At 39.6% G+C, this 14,827-nt stretch overlaps 1 protein-coding gene across 5 annotated transcripts in view; it reads left to right on the plus strand.

Moving 5' to 3' along the window:
* The window catches only part of UNC79 (unc-79 homolog, NALCN channel complex subunit), a 173,373-nt gene that overhangs the window by 144,868 nt on the left and 13,678 nt on the right, over positions 1-14,827 (plus strand). For all 5 annotated transcript variants that reach the window (XM_056544994.1, XM_056544993.1, XM_056544995.1 and 2 more), the window contains 3 exons: positions 11,676-11,765; positions 11,855-12,030; positions 12,123-12,309. In XM_056544994.1, coding sequence (XP_056400969.1) covers positions 11,676-11,765; positions 11,855-12,030; positions 12,123-12,309 — 453 coding nt within the window. The remainder of the gene's footprint in view (positions 1-11,675; positions 11,766-11,854; positions 12,031-12,122; positions 12,310-14,827) is intronic.

Here is a 14,827-nt window from a genome sequence, read left to right on the forward strand (position 1 = left end):
GGGATGAGACCAGCAATGTCTACTGATGTCTATACGATCATCACCAGGGAAGAGACCAGCAATGTCTACTGATGTCTATACATTCATCATCACCAGGGATGAGACCAGCAATGTCTGCAGATGTCTATACATTCATCATCACCAGGGATGAGACCAGCAATGTCTACTGATGTCTATACATTCATCATCACCAGGGATGAGACCAGCAATGTCTGCAGATGTCTATACATTCATCATCACCAGGGATGAGACCAGCAATGTCTACTGATGTCTATGCGTCCAGCCATTACAAAATCCCATACGGCCGTTAGAAAATCCCATTATAGACACTGGTATTTTTACATTATGCGTTTTAACCTGTTATAGCCTGTTATTAATAATGGACGTTATTTTGTGACGGGTGAACGAACGAAAGAAATAATGCATGCACTATTTCTCCTGTTACTATCTTCCGTCATAAAATAACGTCCGTTATTATTAATGGACTATAACGGGTTAAAACGGATAATGTAAAAATCCCATAGACTACAATGGGATTTTCTAACGGCCGTTTAATGGACGATTTTCAGGGTTTTTATAATGGAATATTGAAGGGATCTTTATAACGGATACATTTTATAGTCTGAAAGCAGCCTTAAAAATTGAAAGTTTGATTTATGACTATTATTCTGTCCCATTACTTTTGGTCCCTTAACAAGTGGGAGGCACATATGCAAACTGTTGTAATTCCTACATCATTCACCTGATTTGGATCTAAATACCCTCAAATTAAAGCTGATAATCTGGAGTTAGAGCACATCTTGTTCGTTTCATTTCAAATCCATTGTGGTGGTGAATAGAGCCAAAAATTTTAGAATTGTGTCGATGTCCCAATATTTATGGACCTGACTGTGTGTCTATATATATGTATATAAAATTTGCATATAATCTATACGCTCAGCAATGAAGCCTTCCAGCCATCACCCCCTCCATGATCCCATCACTAGGTCAGAATGCTCCGGGTCCCTCTGTCAGTCGCCCCCGTGTGCTGTTTGTTTTGCTGTCAGAAATCTGTCAGACATCGCAGTCTATGAGACAGTCGGGTCCGGTTCAGCACAATAAGGATCAGCTCCATTATCATAAGAACGGACGTCTGCACAATATGCTGCCATATAAAGACGTAACCGCTTCCCCGCCAGGTTGGCCTATTATGTCCTTATACCCTGCCTGGAGACAGGCTGCTTTAACCCCTGCTCTGCTGTAGAACTTCTTCCCCTACATGAAACATCTCAGCAGCTTCCATAGGAAAGATAAACTGTGGCGGGGCCATTATTTACATTGCTGGAGACTCCACTAATGGAATTAGAAGAAGTCAGATTTCTGTTCGCCTTTTCCCTGGCTAAAATAATTACTGGAGACTTTTGTAATGTCAAGATGTAAATGTCATCATTTAAAGGGATGAGATCATCACAGAATAGGAAAAGCAATGGTTTTGGCCTTTTATTAAAAAAAAAATAGCATAAAAAATGTATTTGTTTTGTCATCCAACATGTGAGAAATCAGACATTTTACTTTACAGCCATCATCACTGCCTATTATATACAAGAATATAACTACTATAATACTGCTCCTATATACAAGAATATAACTACTATAATACTACTCCTATATACAAGAATATAACTCCTATAATACTGCTCCTATATACAAGAATATAACTCCTATAATACTGCTCCTATATACAAGAATATAATTACTATAATACTGCTCCTATATACAAGAATATAACTACTATAATACTGCTCCTATATACAAGAATATAACTACTATAATACTGCCTCCTATATACAAGAATATAACTACTATAATACTGCTCCTATATACAAGTGTTACGCCGAGCGCTCCGGGTCCCCGTTCCTCCCCGGAGCGCTCGCCTCATCCTCGTTGCTGCAGCGCCCCGGTCAGATCCACTGACCGGGTGCGCTGCGGTCCCGCCTCCAGCCGGGATGCGATTCGCGATGCGGGTGGCGCCCGCTCGCGATGCGCACCCCGGTCCCCGTACCTGACTCGCTCTCCGTCGGTCCTGTCCCGGCGCGCGCGGCCCCGCTCCCTAGGGCGCGCGCGCGCCGGGTCTCTGCAATTTAAAGGGCCAGTGCACCAATGTTGGTGCCTGGCCCAATCTTCCCAATTACCAATTAGTGTGATCACCTGTGTACTTCCCTATATTACCTCACTTCCCCTGCACTCCCTTGCCGGATCTTGTTGCCTTAGTGCCTAGTGAAAGCGTTCCCTTGTCTGTTCCTAGCCCGTGTTCCTGACCTCCTGCCGTTGCCCCTGACTACGATCCTTGCTGCCTGCCTCGACCTTCTGCTACGTCCGACCTTGCTTCTGCCTACTCCCTTGTACCTCGCCTATCTTCTGCATCTTCAGCAGTCTGAGAGGTGAGCCGTTGCTAGTGGATACGACCTGGTCACTACCGCCGCAGCAAGACCATCCCGCTTTGCGGCGGGCTCTGGTGAAAACCTGTAGTGGCTTAGAACCGGTCCACTAGCGCGGTCCTCGCCAATCCCTCTCTGGCACAGAGGATCCACCTCCTGCCAGCCGGCATCGTGACAGTAGATCCGGCCATGGATCCCGCTGAAGATCCTACACTGGTCGCCCAGCTAGCCCTAAAGATCGCCCAACGAGATCAACAGCTGGCATACTTGACCTCCGAGGCACTGCGTATTCAGTCACAGATACAGCAGCTGCAGCCGCAGATACAGCAACAGCTACAGCTGCAACTACCATCTCCTCCGCCGGCTCCTGCAACTCCTCCGCAGCAACCGGCCGTTCCTAACCCCTGCTTGTCCCTGCCGGACAAATTTGGCGTAAAGATCGCCCAACGAGTTCAACAGCTGGCATACTTGATCTCCGAGACACAGCGTCTTCAGTCACAGTTACAGCAGCTGCTGCCGCAGATACAGCAACTTCAGTCACAGCAGCTGCTGCCGCAGATACAGCAACTTCAGTCACAGCTACAGCTGCAACAACCATCTCCTCCGCCGGCTCCTGCAACTCCTCCGCAGCAACCGGCCGTTCTTAACCCCTGCTTGTCCCTGCCGGACAAGTTTGATGGGGACCGCAATGATTCTGCCACAGCCACAGTCCAGTCCTTCTTCGCTGAGGTCCGTGGTGTCTTCGAGGAGCCTGCCCGAGCTTCTTCTGCCGAGATTGCCCTGCTGAACCTGGAACAGGGTGTTTCTTCCGTTGGCGAGTACGCCATTCAGTTCCGTGCTCTTGCTTACGAGTTGTCCTGGAATAGTGAGGTTCTCTGCGCGACCTTTAAAAAAGGCCTATCCAGCAACATTAAAGATGTTCTGGCCGCACGAGAGACTCCTGCTGACCTACATGAACTCATTCATCTTGCCACTCGCATTGACATGCGTTCTTCCGGATGGCGTCTGGAGCTCCGCCTGGATATGGACTTTGTTCGCACGAGGCGTTTTTTCTCCCCGGCTCCTCTCTCCTCTGGTCCTCTGCAATCCGTTCCTGTGCTTCCCGCCACGGAGGCTATGCAAGCTGACCGGTCTCGCTTGACACCTCAAGAGAGGACACGACGCCGCATGGAGAATCTCTGCCTGTACTGTGCCAGTACCGAACACTTCCTGAAGGATTGTCCTATCCGTCCTCCCCGCCTGGAAAGACGTACGCTGACTCCGCACAAAGGTGACACAGTTCTTGATGTCAACTCTGCTTCTCCACGCCTTACTGTGCCTGTGCGGATATCTGCCTCTACCTTCTCCTTCTCTACTATGGTCTTCTTGGATTCCGGATCTGCAGGAAAATTTTTTTTGGCCTCTCTCATCAACAGGTTCTACGTCCCCGTGACCAGTCTCGCCAGACCCCTCTACATCTATTGTATTAACAATGAAAGATTGGACTGTCTCATGCGTTTCCGCACAGAACCCCTCCTAATGTGCATCGGACCTCATCACGGAAAAATTGACTTTTTTTTCCTCAGGTTCTTTGGCCCCAAGAAGAGGGGGAGACCCAAGGGGGGGGGTACTGTTACGCCGAGCGCTCCGGGTCCCCGTTCCTCCCCGGAGCGCTCGCCTCATCCTCGTTGCTGCAGCGCCCCGGTCAGATCCACTGACCGGGTGCGCTGCGGTCCCGCCTCCAGCCGGGATGCGATTCGCGATGCGGGTGGCGCCCGCTCGCGATGCGCACCCCGGTCCCCGTACCTGACTCGCTCTCCGTCGGTCCTGTCCCGGCGCGCGCGGCCCCGCTCCCTAGGGCGCGCGCGCGCCGGGTCTCTGCAATTTAAAGGGCCAGTGCACCAATGTTGGTGCCTGGCCCAATCTTCCCAATTACCAATTAGTGTGATCACCTGTGTACTTCCCTATATTACCTCACTTCCCCTGCACTCCCTTGCCGGATCTTGTTGCCTTAGTGCCTAGTGAAAGCGTTCCCTTGTCTGTTCCTAGCCCGTGTTCCTGACCTCCTGCCGTTGCCCCTGACTACGATCCTTGCTGCCTGCCTCGACCTTCTGCTACGTCCGACCTTGCTTCTGCCTACTCCCTTGTACCTCGCCTATCTTCTGCATCTTCAGCAGTCTGAGAGGTGAGCCGTTGCTAGTGGATACGACCTGGTCACTACCGCCGCAGCAAGACCATCCCGCTTTGCGGCGGGCTCTGGTGAAAACCTGTAGTGGCTTAGAACCGGTCCACTAGCGCGGTCCTCGCCAATCCCTCTCTGGCACAGAGGATCCACCTCCTGCCAGCCGGCATCGTGACAACAAGAATATAACTACTATAATACTGTCTCCTATATACAAGAATATAACTACTATAATACTGCTCCTATATACAAGAATATAACTACTATAATACTGCTCCTATATACAAGAATATAACTACTATAATACTGCCCCCTATATAAAAGAATATAACTACTATAATACTGCCCCCTATATACAAGAATATAACTACTATAATACTGCTCCTATATACAAGAATATAACTACTATAATACTGCCCCCTATATACAAGAATATAACTACTATAATACTGTCTCCTATATACAAGAATATAACTACTATAATACTGCTCCTATATACAAGAATATAACTACTATAATACTGCCCCCTATATACAAGAATATAACTACTATACTACTGCTCCTATATACAAGAATATAACTACTATAATACTACTCCTATATACAAGAATATAACTCCTATAATACTGCTCTTATATACAAGAATATAATTACTATAATACTGCTCCTATATACAAGAATATAACTACTATAATACTGCTCTTATATACAAGAATATAACTACTATAATACTGACTCCTATATACAAGAATATAACTACTATAATACTGCTCCTATATGCAAGAATATAACTACTATAATACTGCCCCCTATATACAAGAATATAACTACTATAATACTGCCTCCTATATACAAGAATATAACTGCTATAATACTGCTCCTATATACAAGAATATAACTACTATAATACTGCCTCCTATATACAAGAATATAACTACTATAATACTGCTCCTATATACAAGAATATAACTACTATAATACTGCTCCTATATACAAGAAGATAACTACTATAATACTGCTCCTATATACAAGAATATAACTACTATAATACTGCTCCTATATACAAGAATATAACTACTATAATACTGTGCCTATATACAAGAATATAACTACTATAATACTGCTCATATATAGAAGAATATAACTACTATAATACTGCTCCTATATACAAGAATAGAACTACTATAATACTGCTCCTATATACAAGAATATAACTACTATAATACTGCTCCTATATACAAGAATATAACTACTATAATACTGCCTCCTATATACAAGAATATAACTACTATAATACTGCTCCTATATACAAGAATATACCTACTATAATACTGCCTCCTATATACAAGAATATAACTACTATAATACTGCCCCCTATATACAAGAATATAACTACTATAATACTGCCCCCTATATACAAGAATATAACTACTATAATACTGCTCCTATATACAAGACTATAACTACTATAATACTACTCCTATATACAAGAATATAACTACTATAATACTGCTCCTATATACAAGAATATAACTACTATAATACTGCCCCCTATATACAAGAATATAACTACTATAATACTGCTCCTATATACAAGAATATAACTACTATAATACTGCTCCTATATACAAGAATATAACTACTATAATACTGCCCCCTATATACAAGAATATAACTACTATACTACTGCTCCTATATACAAGAATATAACTACTATAATACTACTCCTATATACAAGAATATAACTACTATAATACTGCTCCTATATACAAGAATATAACTACTATAATACTGCCTCCTATATACAAGAATATAACTACTATAATACTGCTCCTATATACAAGAATATACCTACTATAATACTGCCTCCTATATACAAGAATATAACTACTATAATACTGCCCCCTATATACAAGAATATAACTACTATAATACTGCCCCCTATATACAAGAATATAACTACTATAATACTGCTCTTATATACAAGAATATAATTACTATAATACTGCTCCTATATACAAGAATATAACTACTATAATACTGCTCTTATATACAAGAATATAACTACTATAATACTGCCTCCTATATACAAGAATATAACTACTATAATACTGCTCCTATATACAAGAATATAACTACTATAATACTGCTCCTATATACAAGAATATAACTACTATAATACTGCCCCCTATATACAAGAATATAACTACTATACTACTGCTCCTATATACAAGAATATAACTACTATAATACTACTCCTATATACAAGAATATAACTCCTATAATACTGCTCTTATATACAAGAATATAATTACTATAATACTGCTCCTATATACAAGAATATAACTACTATAATACTGCTCTTATATACAAGAATATAACTACTATAATACTGCCTCCTATATACAAGAATATAACTACTATAATACTGCTCCTATATGCAAGAATATAACTACTATAATACTGCCCCCTATATACAAGAATATAACTACTATAATACTGCCTCCTATATACAAGAATATAACTGCTATAATACTGCTCCTATATACAAGAATATAACTACTATAATACTGCCTCCTATATACAAGAATATAACTACTATAATACTGCTCCTATATACAAGAATATAACTACTATAATACTGCTCCTATATACAAGAAGATAACTACTATAATACTGCTCCTATATACAAGAATATAACTACTATAATACTGCTCCTATATACAAGAATATAACTACTATAATACTGCGCCTATATACAAGAATATAACTACTATAATACTGCTCATATATAGAAGAATATAACTACTATAATACTGCTCCTATATACAAGAATAGAACTACTATAATACTGCTCCTATATACAAGAATATAACTACTATAATACTGCTCCTATATACAAGAATATAACTACTATAATACTGCCTCCTATATACAAGAATATAACTACTATAATACTGCTCCTATATACAAGAATATACCTACTATAATACTGCCTCCTATATACAAGAATATAACTACTATAATACTGCCCCCTATATACAAGAATATAACTACTATAATACTGCCCCCTATATACAAGAATATAACTACTATAATACTGCTCCTATATACAAGACTATAACTACTATAATACTACTCCTATATACAAGAATATAACTACTATAATACTGCTCCTATATACAAGAATATAACTACTATAATACTGCCCCCTATATACAAGAATATAACTACTATAATACTGCTCCTATATACAAGAATATAACTACTATAATACTTCCCCCTATATACAAGAATATAACTACTATAATACTTCCCCCTATATACAAGAATATAACTACTATAATACTGCTCCTTATATATAAGAATATAACTACTATAATACTGCCTCCTATATACAAGAATATAACTACTATAATACTGCTCCTTATATATAAGAATATAACTACTATAATACTGCCCCTATATACAAGAATATAACTACTATAATACTTCCCCCTATATACAAGAATATAACTACTATAATACTGCTCCTTATATATAAGAATATAACTACTATAATACTGCCCCTATATACAAGAATATAACTACTATAATACTGCTCCTTATATATAAGAATATAACTACTATAATGCTGCTCCCTATATACAAGAATATAACTACTATAATACTGCTCCTTATATATAAGAATATAACTACTATAATACTGCCCCTATATACAAGAATATAACTACTATAATACTTCCCCCTATATACAAGAATATAACTACTATAATACTGCTCCTATATACAAGAATATAACTACTATAATACTGCTCCTATATACAAGAATATAACTACTATAATACTGCTCCTATATACAAGAATATAACTACTATAATACTGCCCCTATATACAAGAATATAACTACTATAATACTTCCCCCTATATACAAGAATATAACTACTATAATACTGCTCCTTATATATAAGAATATAACTACTATAATACTGCCCCCTATATACAAGAATATAACTACTATAATACTGCTCCTTATATATAAGAATATAACTACTATAATGCTGCTCCCTATATACAAGAATATAACTACTATAATACTGCTCCTTATATATAAGACTATAACTACTATAATACTGCCCCTATATACAAGAATATAACTACTATAATACTTCCCCCTATATACAAGAATATAACTACTATAATACTGCTCCTATATACAAGAATATAACTACTATAATACTGCTCCTATATACAAGAATATAACTACTATAATACTGCTCCTATATACAAGAATATAACTACTATAATACTGCGCCTATATACAAGAATATAACTACTATAATACTGCTCATATATAGAAGAATATAACTACTATAATACTGCTCCTATATACAAGAATAGAACTACTATAATACTGCTCCTATATACAAGAATATAACTACTATAATACTGCTCCTATATACAAGAATATAACTACTATAATACTGCCTCCTATATACAAGAATATAACTACTATAATACTGCTCCTATATACAAGAATATACCTACTATAATACTGCCTCCTATATACAAGAATATAACTACTATAATACTGCCCCCTATATACAAGAATATAACTACTATAATACTGCCCCTATATACAAGAATATAACTACTATAATACTGCTCCTTATATATAAGAATATAACTACTATAATGCTGCTCCCTATATACAAGAATATAACTACTATAATACTGCTCCTTATATATAAGACTATAACTACTATAATACTGCCCCTATATACAAGAATATAACTACTATAATACTTCCCCCTATATACAAGAATATAACTACTATAATACTGCTCCTATATACAAGAATATAACTACTATAATACTGCTCCTATATACAAGAATATAACTACTATAATACAGCTCCTATATACAAGAATATAACTACTATAATACTGCTCCTATATACATGAATATAACTACTATAATACTGCTCCTATATACAAGAATATAACTACTATAATACTGCTCCTATATACAAGAATATAACTACTATAATACTGCCTCCTATATATAAGAATATAACTACTATAATACTGCCTCCTATATACAAGAATATAACTACTATAATACTGCCCCTATATACAAGAATATAATTACTATAATACTTCCTCCTATATACAAGAATATAACTACTATAATACTGCTCCTATATACAAGAATATAACTACTATAATACTGCTCCTATACACAAGAATATAACTACTATAATACTGCCCCTATATACAAGAATATAACTACTATAATACTGCCTCCTATATACAAGAATATAACTACTATAATACTGCTCCTATATACAAGAATATAACTACTATAATACTGCTCCTATATTCAAGAATATAACTACTATAATACTTCCCCCTATATACAAGAATATAACTACTATAATACTGCCTCCTATATACAAGAATATAACTACTATAATACTGCTCCTTATATATAAGAATATAACTACTATAATACTGCTCCTATATACAAGAATACTGCTACAATACCGCTCCTATATACAAGAATATAATATACATTTTCTTTTTGGTTCAGTGATCTGTCATTGTGTTCTCCTCCTGTTCTTCCCCTTCATATATTGAATCTTTATTAAATAGAATTATAATCAGTGAGCGCCGGGAGACTTTCTGGTGCCGCTCGCTGTTAAAGTTCATTGGGTTGTCGCTGCCACCCAGGGAGGACTGTAATACTATAGATTTATGATGTAGGGGGCGCTCATGAGTCAGATTCTCTTATTGTAAACATGAACACAAAGGGGGAGATTTATCAAGGAAAAGTTGTCCAGTTGCCCATAGCAACCAATCAGATCGCTTGTTTCATTTTTCAGAGGTCTTTCAAAAATTAAAGAAGCGATCTGATTGGTTGCTATGGGCAACTGGACAACTTTTCCTCTAGACCGGTTTTGATAAATCTCTCCTAAAGTCTCCACTTCTCTACGTGGATCACTATGGTCATAGATCAGTATAATGGGGGAAATGTGTTTATTGCTTATTAAGTGTAGATTTTATAATAAACAGTAGATACAGGGAGATACATTGTATTCAGTCATAGAATCAGTTCATAATTTGGCTACAAAGTGTCAGATTTCTAGGATCTCCACCAAATGTTACATCAGAAGCAGCCTCTAGTGACAGGAGATCTCTAGTGACGGGAGATCTCTAGTGTCGGGAGATCTCTAGTGACAGGAGATCTCTAGTGACAGGAGATTAGTGTTGCTCGCGAATATTCGCAATTCGAATATTATTCGCGAATATCGCATATTCGCGAATTTCGAATATTCTTTTTTTTTCTTTTTTTTTTTCTTCACAGTACACATCACAGTGATCATCCCTCTCCACTTCCAGCTTGTGTGGTGTAAAGAAGGCTCTAATACTACTGTGTGAGACTGGCGTGCGAAAATTCGCATATGCAAATTTTCGCATATGCGAATTTTCGCGTATGCTAATTTTGTATATGCTAATTTTCACATCTGTAAATTTTCGCATACGCGAATTTTCACATATGCGGAAACAAAACGAGGATATGGCGAATATACGAATATTCGCAAATATATGACGAATATTCGTCCATATATTCGCGAATTCGAATATGGCCTATACCGCTCAACACTACAGGAGATCTCTAGTGACAGGAGATCTCTAGTGACAGGAGATCTAGTGACAGGAGATCTCTAGTGACGGAAGATCTCTAGTGACGGGAGATCTCTAGTGACGGGAGATCTCTAGTGACGGGAGATCTCTAGTGATGGGAGATCTCTAGTGACAGGAGATCTCTAGTGTTCCTCAGGGCCCTTTTGTGTTATGTCTGATGTTCTACTGTCCTAGTGTCCTAGAGTTCTAGAGTCCTAGTGTTCTAGAGTTCTATTGTCCTAGAGTCCTAGAGTTCTAGAGTCCTAGTGTTCTAGAGTTCTATTGTCCTAGAGTTCTAGAGTCCTAGTGTCTTGTCAGAAGTTTCCAAAAGATGTAAAGTTACTTCCAGGAAACTTTAATCCGGTCTTCCCACTAGTGATGTAATTCACCAATCTCTATCCTTTTATATAGTGCGGCACGGCAGCCATGGAATGCACCCGGCAATATATCGGGGAGATCTTGGACTTCATTGCAGACATGCACACCTTGACCAAGTTGAAGGTAAGTCCTCAATGAGAACATTGGAAGCCACCAGTGTCCATATTTGGTGTTTCCATGACGACATGCGCTGGGTCTTCCTCCTCTTGTAGAGCCATATGAAGACCTGCTCACAGCCGCTGCACGAGGACACGTTTGGTGGACACCTTAAGGTTGGTCTCGCCCAGATCGCATCCATGGAGATAACTCGTGGAAACCATCGGGACAATAAAGCGGTCATACGTTACCTGCCCTGGTTATACCATCCGCCCTCCGCTATGCAACAGGGGTAAGGGCAGGAAAATGGGATTCTGGGAAATGTGTGAAGTAATAGACTAAAACTGAAATGTCGCTAATTCTATGAATCGTCTTCTTCTCCAGCCCCAAAGAGTTTATAGAATGTGTCACCCACATCCGGCTGCTGTCATGGCTTCTCCTGGGGTCTCTCACCCATGGCGTGGTCTGCATGAACTCCCCCTCACCCTGTATGCCCATCCCATTAGATGCCGGCTCGCATGTCGCTGATCATCTGATCGTCATTCTGATCGGGTTTCCGGAGCAATCTAAGGTAAGGCTGACAGATTCCCAGCCAGTAAAATTAAATCTTGGTTTTATATATGGAGAATGAAAGTCCTTGTGCATCCGGATATTTCAGGCCATAATAACTGGGGGATGTTTAAAGGGCAGGAAAACGAGTTCGAGCTTTGGTTGACCGGGAGTTGAAAGGGAAAGGGAGTCGGAGTTCTACACCAGTGATCCCCAAACTGTGGCCCTCCAGATGTTGCAAAACTACAATTCCCAGCATGCCTGGACAGCCGTTGGCTGTCCAGGCGTGCTGGGAGTTGTAGTTTTGCAACATCTGGAGGGCCACAGTTTGAGGACCACTGTTCTACACTGTGAAGCACCACTCTGTAGTCTGGCCCCGCCTCCTAGTTGTCTGGTAACAGCCATAAGGGGGGCTGTCCTAGACTACACAGAGGAGTCCTTAAAGGGGTACTCCTCCCCTAGACATCTTATCCTCTATTCAGAGGATAGGGGATAAGATGTCTGATCATGGGGGTCCCGCCACTGGAACCCCCCGCGATCTCTGTGCAGCTCCCGGCACAGCGCAGAAGGACGTCACCCGTCAGTGCGGCCCTCCGACTCCTGCCGAACAGGATAGACACAGGTGTATCTCATATATTTGCCCAGGGGGGTCAGAGAGGGGAATAATGGCAAAAGGGGATTAAATGGGTTATCCAGGAAAAAAACTTTTTTTTTTTATATATATATCAACTGGCACCAGAAAGTTAAACAGATTTGTAAATTAGCTGTCAAAAAAATCTTAATCCTTTCAGTAATTATGAGCTGCTGAAGTTGAGTTGTTCTTTTCTGTCTTAGTGCTCTCTGATGACACGTGTCTCAGGAACCGCCCAGTTTAGAAGCAAGTCCCCATAGCAAACCTCTTCTACTCTGTGCAGTTCCCGAGACAAGCAGAGATGTCAGCAGAGAGCACTGTTGTCAGACAGAAAAGAACAACTCAACTTCAGCAGCTCATAATTACTGAAAGGATTAAGATTTTTTAACAGAAGTAATTTACAAATCTGTTTAACTTTCTGGAGCCAGTTGATATATATATATATATATAAAAAGGTTTTTCCTGAAATACCCCTTTAAGTATCGCATTAGTATCGCATTAGAAAGGTAAGCACACGTCATTATGAAATTAAGTACTTTTATAACTTATTTGTCTGCGGGTACCCCTCGCGCATGAGTTCCGTGCGAACTTACGCGCGAGTGGTACCCGCAGACATACTTTCACCTTTTGGGGGTACGTAAGGCTGCTTTCACACTATAGCATTCTCATTTTTAAAGATCCGTTATAATAACCCGTTAACAAAACCCTTAAAGGGGTATTCCAGAAAAAATCTACTGGCTCCAGAAACTTAAACAGATTTGTAAATTACTTCTATAAAAAAATTCTTAATCCTTCCAATAATTATCAGCCGCTGAAGTTGAGTTGTTCTTTTCTGTCTGAAAACAGTGCTCTCTGCTGACATCTCTGCTGGTCTCGAGAACTGCACAGGGTAGAAGAGGTTTGCTATGGGGATTTGCTTCTAAACTGGGCGGTTCCCGAGACATGTGTCATCAGAGAGCAACTCAACTTCAGCAGCTCATAAGTACTGAAAGGATTAAGATTTTTTAACAGATGTAATTTACAAATCTGTTTAACTTTCTGGAGCCAGTTGATATATATTAAAAAAGTTTTTTCCTGGATAACCCCTTTAAAATCGGCCATTAAACGGGCGTTACAAAATCCCATTATAGTCTATGGGATTTTTACATTATCCGTTTTAACCTGTCATAGCCCGTTATTAATAACGGACGTTATTTTGTGACAGGAGAAAGTAACGGGAGAAATAGTGCATGCACGTCCGTTATTATTAATAACAGGCTATGACAGGTTAAAACGGATAATGTAAAAATCCCATAGACTATAAAGGGATTTTGTAATGCCCGTTTAACGGCCGATTTTAAGGGTTTTCATAACGGAACATTATAACAGGTCTTTAAAACGGATGAATTTATAGTGTGAAAGGGGCCAGTAGAGAGTAGGGGACCCCATGAAGAGTAAAATACTCAATAGATTAAAGGATCTCGTAGAGTGAGGCACCTAAAAAAAAGCATAGGGCACCCTATAGAGAGTCAGGTACTCAGTAGAGTAAAGGACCCCATAGAAGAAGGCACCTTAAAGAGGGTAGGGGCCAATAAGAAAGGGCTCCTCATAGAGCAGTGGTGACTAACTAGGGTGCCTCCAGCTGTTGCAAAACTACATCTCCCAGCATGCCTGAACAGCCAAGTTTTGCAACAGCTGAAAGCACCCCATAAAGTAATGCACCCTGTAGAGAGTAGGGGACCCCATGGACAGTAAAGGCACCAAATAGAGGGTAGGGGCAAATAAGAAAGGGCTCTGCATAGAGCAGTGATGACTAACCAGGGTGCCTCCAGCTGTTGCAAAACTACAACTCCCAGCATGCCTGAACAGCTAAGTTTTGCAACAGCTGAAGGCACCCCATAAAGTAATGCACCCTGTAGAGAGTAGGGGA

Source organism: Hyla sarda, chromosome 11 (assembly GCF_029499605.1).
Source record: "Hyla sarda isolate aHylSar1 chromosome 11, aHylSar1.hap1, whole genome shotgun sequence".
Lineage (NCBI taxonomy): Eukaryota > Metazoa > Chordata > Amphibia > Anura > Hylidae > Hyla > Hyla sarda.